Here is a 17,067-nt window from a genome sequence, read left to right as displayed (position 1 = left end):
ACACACCCCTTCCGCAACCTTACACACACACACCCCACCCCTTCCACAAGCTTCCACACACACCCATTCCACAACCTTACACACACATACCCCTTCCACAAGCTTCCACACACACACACACACTCTCCACAAGCTTCCACACACACACCCCTTCCACAAGCCTCCACACACACCCATTCCACAACCTTACACACACATACCCCTTCCACAAGCTTCCACACACACACCCCTTCCACAAGCTTCCACACACACCCATTCCACAAACTTCCACACACACACCCCTTCCACAAGCTTACACACACACCCCTTCCACAAGCTTACACACACACACACACACTCTCCACAAGCTTACACACACACCCCACCCCTTCCACAAGCTTCCACACACACCCATTCCACAAGCTTACCCACACACACCCCTTCCACAAGCTTACACACACACACCCCTTCCACAAGCTTACACACACACACTCTCCACAAGCTTACACACACACGCACACACTCTCCACAAGCTTACACATACACACACCCCTTCCACAAGCTTCCAGGGTGACAGCACCTGCAGGACACGGATGATTCTTACAAGTTGAAGTATCTCCCCCCACCCCCACCGCACACAGTTCCTTCAGGGCGTACCAACTCTTCACCTGCCCGCGGGCCCCCACGGATGCTCTAGCGCCAGGGAGGTCTAAAGGGACAAAAAGTACAGTCCTGAGCGTCATGAGGGGGAGGCTGCGGCAGCTATCAGATGCTGCCCTTTATCTGGGTAACTCTACCCTGGCCTGGCAGGGCCGGCCCGGGCGATGCCGTTGGCCCTTTCTATTTCTTACTGGCCTGCTCCCTCACAGAGTAGCTTTCCATGTGGCTAGATCACACTCAGATCACACATGCATTAGTAATTCTGCAGTGGAGGAGCTGAACATTAGACGTGAAGGTTCCCTGGACTACAGGAACCACGTAAGCCTGGTCATCATTAGGTTGGGCTGAAACTCTATCCCTTCATCTCCAAAGGAAAAAATGCACTGGGTTAAGAACTTGTCTGTTTCCAGATACTGATCACCAGCAAGTGGGTTACCCACCACTGTTTTACTGACAAAAGCAGAAGAAAGTAGCAGGCTGTTTAAAGTACTGTTGGCTACAAAGAGATTAAATGCATACAACCACACACACGTCCAGACTCTTGAGAGATCACCAATTCGGCCAACATCTCCACGTAAAGGCAACTCGTAACTGAGCCCAGGATTTGGTGTATGCTAAGGACTTCCCTGGTGGCTCAGATGGTAAAGAATCTGCCTGAAGTGCAGGAGACCTGGGTTTGACCCCTGGGTCGGGACGATCTCCTGGAGGACGGAATGGCAACCCACTCCAGTATTCTTGCCTGGAGAATCCCCATGGACAGAGGAGCCTGGCAGGTTACAGTCCATGGGGTCACAAAGAGTTGGACATGACTGAGCTACTAACACGTTCGCTTTCAGGGAACTATTACCCTTCACTTTATTTTGTTGTTATTTTAGTCACTGAGTCGTGTCTGACTCTTTGCAACCCCATGGGCTGTAGTCCGCCCGGCTCCTTGGTCCATGGGATTTCCCAGGCAAGAAAACTGGAGTGGATTGCCATTTCCTTCTTCAGGGGATCTTCCCGACCCAGGGATTGAACCCGTGTCTTCTGATCTGGCAGGCAGATTCTTTACCGTCAAGCCACCTTCACCTTATATAACAAGCGCTAAAAGCATTGCTTCCAGAGTTAGACATGCTGCTCCCGAGCTGGAACTCGCACAGAACCAGCTTCAGGAAAACCCCCGACAGGCAGTCCCAGCACTGCAGACCCCACGCCTTGGCCAGGAAGGAAAGATGCCTCCACATTCCTCCATTCCTCCTCCCGCATGAAAATACCCCGCTCTGTGCCCCATCCTGTCGTCAGGAACACCCGCCTCTTGGTTCCCAAGGTGACAGGACAGCCCCGACTGTCACCCAGTAGTGACGGATTTGCAGGGCTTTCCTTTCTGGGTGAAAGAACACAGGTGTTGATGCTAGTGGGAGATTCAACACCTGTGGCCTGGCTTCACAAAGGTAATTTTAACAGCGGGTACCTGGCGGAGGGAGGGGAGGCACAATGAAGGGTGAACACAGGTGAGCTTGCGGGTTCTAGGACACCACCAACCTGGGTCCCACACTCATCTGATCCGCGGGGTGGCCTTGGCTGTGTTCTTTAACCATCTCCAGCCTCAGTTTCCCTCTCTCAACGGAGCTTGCATAACCTGGATCACAGAGGTGTGGACGAGGCCCCGCAGGGGAGGGAGTGAGTCGGGCAGGGCTCAGGCTGCAGGCAGGAGAGGGAATCTAGTGGGGGACAGACAGAGGTGGGGGTGCCACACAGCAGGCGGGACGTCAGGAAGGGGGAGTCACGGCGGAGTGTGGCTCGAGGCCAGGCCGGGGGCCCCTGGACCTGGCACCTGCGTGCCCTCTTTCACAGAGAGGTGGGAGCAGCGACCCAACAACCCCCAAGAGAAAGGGACAGCAGGAAGACTCGCCACTGGTACTGATGCTTTTCTCTAAAAGGCTTTCAGCTGAGCTTCTATTGCAGGATGAGGTGTTTGCTGTGAGGAAGCATTTAACAGGAGGCTTCCTGTGTGCTGTTTTGGATCTGTCAGGAATTCTCTGTTCCTTATTAATTCCTGAATATTCAGGAATTAAGAGGAGAGGGAAACCTCTCCCGGGACTGAGGAATCCAGGCATTTCCTTCATTAGTGTTTCTATATGGTGATAAGTACCCTCTTCCTTCTTGTGAACCATACGGTAAAAGTGATTGTTTACAACTCTCTCTCTCTTTAATATGGATCGCCTATGTTTTTAAGTCTGGAATTTTAATCTTTATCTTTGCTGAGAATAACTACCTTGTAAGACAGTATATATACCCACACCATGTTCAAGACCCTCTCGAGAAGGTGCTCTGTACCTTCACCCCATCGAGAGGGCGCCTGAGGCCTTCGTGAACAGAGCAAGCCCTGTGCCAGGGGCTTTATTGGCTTTCTGCATAAACCAAGGAATATCAGCCTCTTTCTCTCCTTTACTTTCTTATCGTTGACTCTGACCACCAGGTTCCCGTCCATTAAAGGACCTCAACAGTTTGCAAACCAGTTCTTTCCAGGTCTGCACTCACGTCCCTCCCGACCTCCCTCATTAATCAGTGGCCTTATCTTCAGGAGCCAAATATTTAGCTTTAGCTTTTGCTTTCTTTGGGTAGACAAGGGGACTTTCTGGGCTGAGTCACGGTGGCAGAGCATACCCACCAGGCAGGTCTTCCAGCTGAGCGGCCAAGACTCCAGACGCTTCCTCCCTGTCGCCAGGGAGACCAAGATGCCATCCGCACCTGCATGCTAATGCGTATCCAGAGCACAAATGCACACAGAACGTATACATGTGTGCACACAAGCATGTTCACAGCATACATATGCCGGCGTGCCCCCCGCCCCCCCGAACAAAAGCCCCCTACCCACAAAGTGCACACACACATAGCCTGCCTTGACGGAGAAAGACTGTTCTTTCCTCTGAGAGAAAAAACATAAAAGGCAGGAGTGGGTGGTTTGAGAACACCTCCCTTTTCTGGCTTCCCAAGAGTCTGACTCAGGAGAAGCCCATTTGCTGTCTCCACATCAGGGATCTAGCCGGCTCCATCTCGCCCCATCTCTTGTCTGGACAACGGGGGCACCGCGGCCCGTTAACCACCCTCAGGCGCCTGCTATGGGAGCCGCCTTCCTGACGCCTAGGGGCTGACGCCTCCCAGCCCATTAGCAGGGGACACAGGCTGGAGGTGACCCACTGGCATCACAAGGGGCTGAGCCGCCGGAGTTAGGGCGCCTTCCTGCCTCAGGCTCAGTACCAAGCAGAGCCGCCGCCTGCCCCCCTTGGGTGCGGATGTGGGGTTTCAGACCCTGCCGTTTCTCTAAATGCCAGGTCAGCAAGCAGGCAACACCTTGTCTTCCTTCAGGCTCCTCCTAACACACAGACCTCTCCCTGCCCCCGCTTGCTCTGCTATCTTTCTCGTCTCTCTCCAGGCAGGAGGTTTGCAGCTGAACACTGACCACTCACCCTGGGAGACACCCCCGAGATGCAGACGCCTGCCCACGAGGGGCCAGCTGGCTTGTTTCCTTCCTGTGGCATCCTCAGCCGGTAGGGTCACCATCAAACTCAAGATGTGCATCCGGTTGCCAACGAGGATGCTCCTGGCATCAGCTCTGGGAACTGACTCCTCTCCGGGGTCCCCTTCTCCCCCACATGCCAGGGCAGTCAGGCTGTTCAGGGGTGGGGGGCCCCCGATGGGCGTGAACCATCCCCGGCTCCTCCCTTCCATGGTGGAGAGCACGGGGCCCTTGCGGAGCAGCCTGGGATGAACACGCCCCACGAGGAACTGCCCTGGCTGCCAGCCCACGACCTCCTGCCCCATCTGGGTCTGTGAAAATGAAATCACTGGGCTGCAGACACCAGGAGCCGTGGGGCAGGTGCGGTCATCTCTAAAGCCTTGCTGGGCTGCCACGCAGTACTGGAGGCGACCAGGTCCCTGCCTCTGAGCCCAGAAACTGGGCCCACGGGGGTACCAACGCAAGTCACCAGGCACCTTAGATGAAACAAAGAGCAGAGGCTCAAGCCCTGTGTGTAGAGAAATGAGAAAAGCAACGACCATAGGGATTTCTCATACACCTAAGTGTACTGCATTTAAAGCAGAGTCCTAATCTGCTAAGGTCAGATGGTGCTCTTGCAACGGACTGAATTGTGTCCCCCCACCCACAAAGGATATGCTGACGTCCTAACCCCCAGCACTGTGAACGTGACCTGATTTGGGCAGAAGAGGCACTGCGGGCACAATTAGGTAAGCACGGTCAGGTTGGGGTAGGACACCATCGTCCAACGTGCCTGGTGTCCTGGAAAGGGGAGGAGCCACATGGAGGAGTGGCAGGAGTGGGTGGTTTGAAAACACCTCCCTTTTCTGGCTTCCCTGTTCTGGACACCAGGACAGAGACTGGCGCGATGCTGCTACGGCTGGGCCACCTGAAGCTGGACAAGGAGAGGTGGACCCTCCCCCAGAGGCTCCAGAAGGAGCACGACCCTGCCCACGCCCTGATTTCGGACTCTGGCTTCCAAAACTGAGAGACGATGCATTTCAGCTGCTTTAAGCACCCTCACCCCCTAACTCCCCCACCCCGCAATTTGTGGTACTTGTTACAACAGCTCCAGGCAAGTACCACCATCTTCTTGACATTTTCAGTGTTTAAATGTCTTATCTTTCAGGAACGGACAGTGAGCCGGGGGGCAGTGCTTTCCCGATGACTTCCTTGACAAGATACAGTAGATGGGGCACCAATTAAAAAAACAAAAGCTGGTTGAGGGACTTCCCTGGTGGTCCAGTGGTTAAGAGTCCGCCTTCCAATACAGGGGACGCGGGTTCAATCCCTGGTTGGGGAACTCAGATCCCACATGTCTCAGGGCAACTAAGCCAGTATGCTGCAACTAGAGAGAAACACCTGCAAACCCAGAGAAGCCCATGTGCCGAATGAGGAGCCACACGCCATGACTAATATGACCCGAGGCAGCCAAAAACAAACAAACATATATATTTTAAAAACCTCGTGGTTATAAGAGAGGAGATGGGGGCCACGTTTCCTCTCTCAGTTTTTAAAAAATATTTATTTGGGTGTGCCTGGTCATAGTTGCGGCACGTGGGATCTAGTCCCCTAACCAGGGATCGAACCCAGGCCCCGAGTTGGGAGTGCAGGGTCTTTGCTACCGGACCACCCAGTGAAGGCCCATTCTCTGTCATTTTAAACCAGGTGTTCATTCACCAGCCTCATCTATGTCCAGGAGAGCAGACAGTGGGAAAACAGAAGTCACAGGCAAGAAACTGCCCCTGTCACTCATCTTCAGGCTGCTGATTGAGGTCCTCCTACTCAGCATCTGACCCCTAGAGGACCCTCCCCCGAACTGTGCCTTCGGAAAGCCCAGGCAGGAGCAGCTCACACACCAAGGGCAGGGACTCAAACCTGTGCTGAATTAAACCGCTCAAGTCCTGGTAGAAACCACCTGGTGCAGCTGCAGCAGTAAGAGGGGATGCGAAGTCACATCTCCACTAACTAAACACGGGCTGTTTGCAGCTTGACACGCATGGCAACACCGCACACGCGCCGTTCGTGGGCTTTCCTTTATGACTGACTCCACTGCCAGTCTACATGGTGGTATCATCCTACAAATTGCATGTTAGCAAAAAACATAAATAAATAAAGCATCTCTGGGAATGAGAACAGAAGTTAGGGGGATGAAGTCAGTAAGAGATTAAGCAGATGATTCTACTCCATAGAACTGAAAGCAACTGATGCCCAACACGGAACTTTCACAAACCTTAGCTGCTAAGACTTGCTTCTAGGATGAAGCCTCAGGAGATCAAGAATGAAAAATAACTTTCTTCTCTCATCCTTCCATTACTCATCTACTTTTATTGTTTCCTGTTTAGTTGCTAAGCCATGTCCAACTCTTTCATGACCCCATGGACTATAGCCCGCCAGCTCCTCTGTCCGTGGGATTCTCCAGGCAAGAATACTGGAGTGAATTGCTATTTCCTTCTGCAAGGGGATCTTCCCAACCCAGGGATCAAACCCACGTCTCCTGCACTGCAGGCACATTCTTTACCACTGAGCCACCTGGGAAGCCCATTCATCTATTTACTTTTGTCTTTAAAAAATTTTCAAATCCTATTGGTTCAAAAAAAAAAAAAAATCCTATTGGTTCATCCATCAGCTGCTCTCTGAATAACCACCACCCTTCCTGATTGCAGCAAAAATTCCTGCTGTTTTTTAGCTGCAATTACCCCAGGTAAGCCATGTTTTTCCAGCATGAGAAGAGAATCAGGAGAACACCGTGCAAACCAGAGGCCACGCTTGCAGACACAGCCCCAGGGACACTTTCTGTCCTCCTTCCTGGGAGAGTGAGGAGCCACGATCATCAGAAACTGCCCCCAACACCCTGAGTGGAAACACATTTGCGTGGGTGCATCCACTCTGAGCCACCGGGGACCCCGGGCTGGCCTGGGCACTGACCTGCTCCGTCTCCACGAAGTTGGACACGTGGCCGTCATCGTTCACGCCGCGGGTGTGGAAGCGAGCGCCAGCACGCTCGCAGCTGATGCGGGAGATGAGGCAGGCCTTGGCCTGCTTGTGAGAGGCATACACCGTGCGGATGGCCACCACCCCGCAGATGACCTTCAGCAGCCAGTCACAGCAGTTCACCTGTTGCTGCCTCAGGGGCACGTGCAGCAGCTGGTTCCTGCAAAACGGAGGCCACAGTGACTCAGGCCGCCTCACACCCTCCAGGAAACACTGCACTTGTAGCAAGCAGGGGCGATGCCTGGGGGCCGTATTCCTGCACTGCACACGCCCCGTGGACTCCACACTCGGGACACACAGCAAGGACGTTCACGTGCTCTAGGGGCACCACAAACGGCAGGGCCACCAGGACACAGGCAGTGGGAAAGGGCTACTCCCGGGCGTCAGCATCAGTGATGGCATGCAGGTGCAGGTGTCAGCCAGTTGTTGGGCTTTCAGGGAACCACAGAGGAGCTTCTGTTTACATCAGTGCCCTCTTCAGTTTTTGAACATAAATCCCTTCAGTAACAATTTAATCATGTTTTATGATGAAAGAATAATGATAAACGACAAATGATAAAAATAATTAAATACGTGCATGCTTATTTAAATTAGATACAGATTCCACAAGGTGAACATGATGAGAGTATTACAAAGCAATGGGAATTAAATAAAAAGGATGAGATGAACATAAAACTTAAAAGTTCCAGTACTTCCTCCCCAAACCAAGTGGATGGTTCTGGGTCTCTGGCGTCCATGATCTTCATGGGATAACAGCCAGCATTTAGAAAGGGAACCAAGCTCCATTCTAAGTGCTTTGGGATGGATCGACCCATTTCATCCTTGTATCAGCCTATGTATAGGCATTATCATTCACCCCATTTTACAGATGAAGAAACTGAGGCACAGAGGAGAAACATTTGCCCAAGGTCACAGAACCAGGTACGCGTGGCATGGAAGCTGTGCTCTTCAGCCCAAGCCTCTCCTGCCAAAGGCCCTAACTATAGAGCTGCCCCCGCACATAGTCACACCGGCTCTCATGTCTCACTCACCTCCCCGACACCCACGGGAGCTTACTGAGCAGGTGATGGCTGAGAAGTGGGGCTTGGGGGTGGTACGAACCTCAGGCTGCTTCCAGACTCTACACGCTTCACCCAGGGAACCCGAGCTGTGCAGTTCTGAGGTCCTTCACATGCTCCCCCAGAGGCAGGGACCCCCACCGTGTAGCGAGCTCGTCTAGATCACGGTGTATTTAAAAAGGTAGCACCACTCCTGCCCTGAGCCCTCATCAAAGACGCAGCGCCCGCGTTTCTGGAGAAGTGTGCTGTGAGCTCTGACATCCCAGGTGGCTTCTCCAAGCGGCAAGAGCAGCCGCTCCCCACTCTCAGGCCAGCCTCCTCCCTGACATGGCCACGTGGGCACTAAGGGACACACCGCCCCCCGGGAAGCAGGGCCATGTCTGAGCTCTCACACAGGGCGCTGGGCTGCTGAGGAATAATGAGCTCGAAGCATCACTTTACAAAAACACCTTCCCCTCTTCTGAATCCCTCTCTGAAATTCAGCTGATAAACCAACTTTGTTGTTGTTCAGTGGCTCAGTCGTGTCTGACTCCTTGCAACCCCATGGACTGCAGCACACCAGGCTTCCCTGTCCATCGCCATCTCCCCGAGCTTGCTCAAACTCATGTCCATCGAGTCAGTGATGCCATCCAACCACCTCATCCTCTGTCACCCCCTTCTCCTCCTGCCCTCAATCTTTCCCAGCATCAGAGTCTTTTCCAATGAGTCAGAGCTTTGCATTAGGTGGCCAGAGTACTGGAGCTCCAGCATCAATCCTTCCAATGAATATTCAGGGTTGATTTCTTTTAGGATTGACTGGTTGGATCTCCTTGCTGTCCAAGGGACTCTCAAGAGTCTTCTCCAGCATCATAGTTTAAAAGCATCAATTCTTTGGTGCTCAGCCTTCGTTATGGTCCAATTCTCACATCTGCACTAAATCAACTTTAGTAACCCATGTATTAAATCTGCATCAAGGGAAGGTCTCCAGAATGTTCCAGGGTCTTCCAGCCATACAGTGATGGCTGCCATCAGTCATCAGGGGTCAAAGCAACCTTCTGCTAAACAGACAACTCTAAACAATCCCTGTTGTAGTCACACTGGCCTGACCCCCTGTAGGACAGCTCATAACCCTGAAAGAAGAAACCCAAACCTATAAAGGAAAAGAGCTTGCATCTCCTTCCAGGATTTGATTGTACCGGGAAGCAGTTATCGACGGGGAAAAGTAACCACCCAGAAAAACGCCTTCACCCACCAAACCCCCACTCTCATGCACCAGCCGCGTCTATTGCTGACCCCATCTGACTCCAGATGTGGGCTCAGATCTTGAACCCAGCACCCCTAATGGTGGGTTCAGGCAATCAAGCCCGTGACCATGCAGCCGGGCCTGACTCAGTTGTGGTGAGCTGCACAGGTGCCGCCCTGAGCCCAAACACCACGCACCGTCCAGGGCTGGCTTCTCCTGGCCAATTGGAGGCAGTCCAGAGTCCACCTGGGGCCTCCCCCTTCCCAAGTCCCTCTCAGTCTTCACTGGGTGACTCCCTGCTTTGTCTTTCTCTTCCCTGTGTACCTCAAATCTCCAACCACAGAGCTGGCACAAGGAGCCCTGGGAACAGTAGGTAGGTACAAAGGGTGACACAGATTCCCCAGGCATTCAAGGCTTGTTACAGCTTCCGAGACCTCTAGCCTCAGCTCATCAGGCAGTCCCGGCTGAAAATGGCCCCGTGGCCTAACAAAGACTCCTTCATAATCCACAGCCCCTGCGTCCCTGAGCTTGGCTCCCTTCAGGAGCACAGACATCCGCAAAACGGAGCTAGGGATTCAGACACACCATCCGCTGGACCTGATATCCGGAGTGTGGTCCTTGAACCAGCGGCCCTGGCGCCACCGTCGGCCGCTTGCTGGAAAGGCAGAGTCTCGGGACCCAGCCCAGTCCTGCTCAATCAGAATCTGCATTTTTAACAAGATTCACGTCCTTGAAGTCTGAGCACACTACTGCCCCCCCAAACCCCACATCACCAGAGAACCTAAGGGGATCTGGGGGACAGGCAGCACGCACATATACAAGGACACCGTGAACCCCTCTTTGTCCAAGTGGAGTCAGGAGCTCGCTTGTGGGGTCCCAAGCGCCAAGGAAAGTACACTTACAGGTGATGAAACCTGTGACCTCCTCTGTTTGGGCAAAGGGAGGAAGGAACAAACAGAGGGCACAAAGATGCCTCATCCGCCCTGACTCAGGGCGGGAAAGGCCCCAGAGGCCAGCACTGGAGCCAAGAACACACAGTCCTGTGAGGCGTCTCTGAACAATTCCTACAGCAGGACTTCCATCTCTTCGGCTTCTGACTCGAACCTCCGGGTAAGTCTGAAGGGAGCAGCTCCATTGTATGCAAATCACCAGGCCCCACCCCGGGTCTTCCACGGGACCTGTCAAAGGTCATGAGCCCCGGGGCTGACAAGGGGTGACAACTGACACTGAGGGGCATCCACGCCCGTGGTCTCCGAAGGGGCCCATTACCGCCCATCACCTCGGCAGGATGACTCGGCTCTGCCACTGAAACCGACAGGTTTGGCTGTGGGATTAACAGCGTGGGACCTGGAGCCAGGATGCCTGGGTTCAAATTCCCTGCCTCATTCAAGCCTCAGTCTCCTCACCTGTAAAATGGGAAAAACAGACCCTACCTCATTGTTTCCTATGAGGAGTATGTGAGTTACGACCCACAGAGAACTTAGAAGAGCGCTTGCTTTACAAATGTCTGTTCGCTGGAGGATCACCACGAGAACTGAGGGGCCCAGGGGAGGCGCTGAGCACAGGCCCAGGCGCTCAGGGAGCACCGGCAGATGCCGGCACTGTGCTCCTTAGTTACGGAGCAGATTTTCCTTCCAGAGTCTACATAAGACCACCTTGAACACCCTCCCTGATTCCAGCGGGGGCTAGTTTTCCTCTCATTGTGCAGAGAGCGTGGGCACCAATCACAGCTCCCACAGGTAACCCACGTGCCCGGGGATGATGCTAAGAGACAGAAGATGCAGGTGCTCATCAGAGCCCGCCCTCCGTGTGAGCCGGGGGCAGAGGACCAGGGCCTCACCAGAAGAAGGAATTCCCCCACTCGGAGCTGTCGTCACCCTGCTTCTGCGCCCGGACGGTGAGGTCGAAGCAAGACCCATCGTTGGGCCAGGAGAAGTAGAAGACCCCCGAGTTGAGGATCTTCCGCAAGGCCGTGAGGCGGTCCTCCTCCTTGGCCTCTTCCTGGAGAGGGTAAAAGTCGGTGGCGGTGATTTTGTAGATCTCGGCCTCTGGGATTCTGCCCACAGATGTGCAGCCTGTCACCAGAACCAGGAAGCTCAGGGAGGTGCCACCTGGAAGGCAAGTGAGACACGGGGACTGAGGATCGCAGGCGGTGACACGGGTGACCGACAGCCGCAACCACGAGATGGACTTCCTGTTCTCTCCCTCACCTCCCAGCACCCCGCCTTCAGCTGAGGGATCCGCCTGCCACCCGAGCCCAAAGCCGGCCCGGCCCACCAGCAAGAGAGCCACCTGCAGCCTGTTAAAAACTGGAACTCTCAGCCCCACCCCACCAGGCCTCGGGGGCGGGGCCAGCAGCCTACTCTTAACAAGCCTAGGGGTTCCAGGTGGGTCCTCCCCCACCCCCAAGCCTGACATACTGCCTGCAGCCTGCCCAGCCCACACCCCAAGCCTCTCAAATCCACCCTCCCCACAAACCCCCAGGGCCCCGTCCTCCAAGCGCCACTAACAGAGCGGCCTGATTTCAGACCGACTTCGCCTCTCCCCACCACGCAGCACACAGAGTCCAGCCGCTCTTATGGGCTGTCTCTGTGGCTCCCCAAAGCACCCTTGCACCCCTGGACTTCTGCCAGCAAGGCCTTCCTTCCCACTCACCTTCCTGCCCCCACCCTCTAGACCAGCTGGGGCCTCCTTGATGTCTCCACCCACCCCACGCCCTTCCCAGGAGAACTCCTCTCCACCCTTCTGGGGTCAAGTCGGCAGCACCTCCTCTGGGGAGCCTTCCCTGCTCTCCTGAGACACCACCAGGTGCCCCTTAGACACTGCGAGGAGCACTCAGATGTTCCCTCTTAGTTCTCATCACATACAAAGCTAACAGCCTCCTTCCATGCACGTATCCCCCAGCTGACTGGGGGTTCCTTAGGGACAGACTCTGTTTGGTTGTCATATCCCGGCAAGCCGGCACTTCACACAGCAAGTGTTTGATGAAAACGTCCTAAATAGGCCAATGAGACAGCAGCTCAAGCCCCCTCGCCCCCTCCCCGTGAAAGGCTACCCCAACCACTGTGGACCCTGTTGTTCGCAGGAGGAGAGACACCCCCCTTCTGGGGACCCCACCACACCACCCACGGCTTTTTCTGTTCCACGTCCCCAGGTTGCAGCAGGTCCAGGCACACAAAGGTGCTCGAAGACACGCGCTGGGGGCGGGGACGGTGGGGACACTGACCCACCGTCCTCTATTTCAGGAGAAGGCCCAGGAGACAACTCGGTGGGTAGCTGGCCTCGAGGGGCTGGCGTGATTCCGGCAAGCCGGCCAGAATCCTCATCCCACCAAGGTTTAAGGGACTCGCTCCTACCAAGACCTACTCTGGATGACCTGTGGTCACCGTCTGGAGCCGTGGTGGTCAGCGTTCTCAGATCTCTGGACACTCCGCTGAGACCCTGAAGACAGCACTTAACAGGAAGACAGCACTGCTGGGGGCCAGGGGACGTCAGGTTTCATTAAAGACCCCTTCATTCAATAAATAGGTCACCCACTCCAATAGGCTTCGGGGGTAGGGGAGGAGGTCACATACCACCTCTCCGGTCATGTGATCAGGAAACCTTTATTCATTCTGTATTTCTGGCTGTGCTGGATTTTTGCTGCAGTGTGGGCTTCTCATTGCAGAGCACAGGTTCCAGGGCATGGGGGCTTTGGGAGTTACAGCACACGGGCTTAGCTGCTCTGCGGCCTGTGGGATCATCCCAGACGAAGGCTCGAACCTGAGTCTCCTGCCTTGGCAGGCAGATTCTTTCCCACTGAGCCACTAGGGAAGCCGGGGAAACCACTTTGAAACAACATAAGAATAAGGCCGTCTATGGGGTCACACAGAGTCGGACACGACTGAAGCAACTTAACAGCAGCAGGAATAAGGTGGTTATGGCTGTGGACAGTGACAGGAGTCAGGGGCCGAGTCTCTTAAGGAGAACCAGTGTCCTTTCTGGAAAACAGCTGGGGTTTGTGTGCGGCTGACGGCCTGTGCTAGAACCAGCGCGCAAGCATCTCATCTGCCTCCTTCCGTGGGCTCAGCACGGGCAAGGTGGAGTTCAAGAACCGTCCACTCGCACGGGCCAGAGGACAGCCCAGTGGTTGAGGCTGTGAGCCGGAGACTGGACTCCGGAAGGGGCGGGTCCCACCGGAAGGGGGCGGATCCCGGGGGAGGATTGGAAATTCTCCTCTCTCTCTACACCCGCGTCGTGCAGTCGTGCAGTGGGTTTCTAGCCCCACTTCCTCAACAGCCTCTGCGTGGGGGGACCGAGTCCCTGGCAGGAGTCCCAGGTTGCTCTGAAGACAGCAGGCACTTTCTGTGCAGGGCAGCGGCCCGGGGGAGGCTCGGGGCGGGCGTGCGACAGCAGGCGTGAAAAGGCTCTTGAAATAAATGAGCGCAAGGGGAAGAGCCATCACCACTGAGGAGGCAGGCTCCCGAGTCCTGGGCCGAGGGGCTCGGGAGAAGATGCAGGAAAGAGCCGCTGCGTGGGAGCAAGCTGGAAGCAGATGCTTTAGTGACACTCGGTTCTCAGGGATGCTTACCGTGTGCCAGGCACCACTCCACAAACCTGCTCCCAGCACCCTCAACCAGGAGGTCCCATTTTACAGGCAGGGAGATGGAGGCACAGGGAGGGTGAGTAGCCTGCCCAAGGCAGCACAGCGGGGAGCTGGGATTCAAAGCCACTTTCTAGCCCACCCCAGGAAAGTCACTCAAGCCAAGTCTGGTTCCAGGGCTGGGGGCTCCTGACTGTGTCCTTGGCAGAAGTACAGCCAACCTGTCTTACAGCACCGCTGTTCTAGACTTGGGGACTGGCCCTCGAGGAGCGGAACTGCCTGTCCAGTGCACGGCTCATCTCTGTTGGACCCAAGATGCAAACATGGGTCTCACCTCGGCCCAGGCTCCGTCCAGCCCTGCGGGCGGGTGGCCTTCAACCACTTCAGCTGTTGTCTAAGAATTGTGGTTGGCCAATGCTCCCCTCGCTCATTTTCAAATTGACACCAGAAGTTTTCATCATTAGTTTAAATGGTTGTGAGTAATATATTTTCCAGCATGTGCTAAATATTGACATGTAAAAATAAAACTGTTGTGGGCCTCCATACCAGCATCCAGAGGAATCCAGCTGGTGATTTATATTCATCATCATGTATTTTTTTTAAGGAATCATGAACAAGATCTTCTTGAACAGATGGGATTTTTACTCCTATTTGCCGTCCACTTTCCCCACAGAATTTCATCCTAATGTTACATTCTGTGCGTCACTCGATCATACTGTACAGCACTTTGATCCTAAAGTTCCGAGTCTTTAAAAAGTTTTTCTTCGGGCTTGAGTCATCCCTACAATGATTTTCAGTAGAGATTGGTCAAATGGTGTAAACAAAACATTTTTGTTAAACGATCATTTAACATAAAAAGTAAAGATTTGCTGGAAAGGCTTCTCTTAACGAGACGAGTGGTATTTCTCGTTCATGGACACGTATTTATTGGTGGAATGAAACTAGATTCCAATTCCGGTTCTATTTTTCATTTTTATAGATGTAAACGCTGAGGAACCTTGTTCGCATTGATAAACAGATGGGAACAGAAAGGGCTTCATTAGAGAAACGTCACTCAATTCTTCAAAGTCCTTCTGAGTTACATGGCAAGAAAAAAAGAAATCACAATGAATTATTGACACAGCGCTGTTAATGCTGTCAGCTGACACCCCACTTACTTCTTCCATTTTGTGGAAAGAAAACAATTGTCATCTGACTTGTCAACAAATCTGTCACCTAGTCATTGAGGTGACTGACTTGCCCAACCGCTGACAATATTCTGACTTGTCCCTTTGTTTGGCAACCTAGAGGCATTTACGTCTGGAACAACACAGCATGCTGAGATGCTGTGCGAAATAAGACAGCAGAAGGGTGGTTATGGGTGGAGCAGGGAGGGTGAGAAGCCAGCTCCACATCCCAGGACATTCTCAGGCAAACTGATGACCGGGAGGCGCTGAGGAGCGGAAGTTGTTTTCCTCAGATCTAACCACGTCCGTGCTCACAGTCTCCATGACCCCAAGAAAACGGCCCCTCAGCCTGGCAGGGGTCAGTCAGTCCTGGCATCACCATGTCCCCCCATCTGTTTAAGAGCGGCCCCTGAGCCCACACAGAAGGTGTCTCCAGGGGTAAAACAGGCTGGCGAGACTCGCCTGCCCCAGGCGAGGGAGAAATCCTCTCTGAGGTCACCTTGAGCATGGGATCCCAGCTGTGTTTTCAGTAACTCAGGATCAATTTTCTCACAGCCCGGAAATGAAACGGGCCGTGGGGGGGCGGGGGGTAGTGATTGGGGGCTGGGGATCTCAGACGTCATCAGCCAAGGCTGAGTCCAGGGCCTTGAAACCAGATAGGATCTTGAAAACAAGGCAAAGACAAAAGTCAGGCTGACCTTGGCCTGAGAAGATAGGGCTTCGCACGCCTTTCAGCGGCCTGTGGGGCCTCAGGCCATCTCTGGGCACCAGATGGGCTCCCATCCCTTTCAGCTCCAACTCTCTGGTTCCAGGGCTCCAGCAGCAGCAAGACCATGCCTGGGTTAGAGGATGCTGGCCAGAGTCAGGTGAGGTGTTGGCGAGGGCAAGAAATGGGTCACAGACCAAAAAGACATCTACACCAGAACCAGGAGGGCCATACCCACACAGAGGCAGCCTGGGTGAGCAGGGTGGGGCAGTGGATTGCAACTACCTCGATATAAATATGTGCTTCCCAGGTGGCTCAAGGAGTAAAGAATCCGCCTGCCAATGCAGGAGATACAGGGTTCGATCCCTGGGTCAGGAAGATCCCCTGGAGTGGGAAATGGCAACCCCGCTCCAGTATTCTTGCCTGGAAAGTTCCATGGAGAGAGGAGCCTGGTGGGCTACAGTCCATGGGGTCTCGAAAGAGTGGGACATGACTGAGCAAATTATATATACAGGTTAACTGGGATAGGGTTTCAGTTTGAGATGATAAAAAATGTTCTAGAGATGGACGGTCAGAGAAGGCAATGGCACCCCACTCCAGTACTCTTGCCTGGAAAATCCCATGGACGGAGGAGCCTGGTGGGCTGCAATCCATAGGGTCTCAAAGAGTCGGACATGACTGAGAGGCTTCACTTTCACTTTTCACTTTCCTACATTGGAGAAGGAAATGGCAACCCACTCCAGTGTTCTTGCCTGGAGAATCCCAGGGACGGGGGAGCCTGGTGGGCTGCCGTCTATGGGGTCACACAGAGTCGGACATGACTGAAGCGACTTAGCAGCAGCAGCAGAGATGGACGGTGGTGATAACTGCTCAAGAACATGAATGGCCTTCATGCCACTGACCTGTAATGCTTAAATGGTTAAAATGGTAACTTTGAGGGACCTCCCTTGTGGCTCAGCTGGTAAAGAACGTGCCTGCAATGTGGGAGACCTGAGTTCGACCCCTGGGTTGGAAGATCCCCTGGAGAAGGGAACGGCTGGCTACCCGTTCCACTATTCTGGCCTGTAAAATTCCATGGACCGAATATAGTCCACGGGGTCGGAAAGAGTTGGACATGACTGAGTGACTTTCACTTTCACTGGTGGTCCAGTGGCTAAGATGCCACGCTCTCAATGCAAGAGGC

At 54.0% G+C, this 17,067-nt stretch overlaps 1 protein-coding gene and 1 long non-coding RNA gene across 7 annotated transcripts in view; one reads left to right on the top strand and one right to left on the bottom strand.

Moving 5' to 3' along the window:
* The window catches only part of SYNJ2 (synaptojanin 2), a 110,952-nt gene that overhangs the window by 48,469 nt on the left and 45,416 nt on the right, over positions 1–17,067 (bottom strand). For 4 of the 6 annotated variants that reach the window (XM_086318559.1, XM_086318560.1, XM_086318563.1 and 1 more), the window contains exons 3-4: positions 11,271–11,541; positions 7,085–7,310 (exon numbers count right to left, since the gene is read on the bottom strand). In XM_086318559.1, the coding sequence (XP_086174685.1) occupies positions 7,085–7,310; positions 11,271–11,541 (497 nt within the window). Of the gene's footprint in view, positions 1–7,084; positions 7,311–11,270; positions 11,567–11,640; positions 11,921–17,067 lie in introns of those variants that run through there. The other 2 variants (XM_086318556.1, XM_086318561.1) reach the window with 2 other exon arrangements.
* Positions 4,052–5,133, top strand: LOC147366401 (uncharacterized). The gene is made up of 3 exons (XR_015133371.1): positions 4,052–4,169; positions 4,790–4,866; positions 5,009–5,133. It is a non-coding gene; the product is annotated as an uncharacterized LOC147366401 (long non-coding RNA).

The sequence above is a fragment of the Bos grunniens genome, chromosome 9 (genome assembly GCF_055505025.1).
Source record: "Bos grunniens cultivar Pamir isolate PY7600 chromosome 9, Bosgru_T2T1.0, whole genome shotgun sequence".
Classification (NCBI taxonomy): Eukaryota; Metazoa; Chordata; class Mammalia; order Artiodactyla; family Bovidae; genus Bos; species Bos grunniens.
The sequence above is the reverse complement of the archived record's forward strand: the minus strand, read 5'-3'. Positions and strand labels throughout refer to the sequence as shown.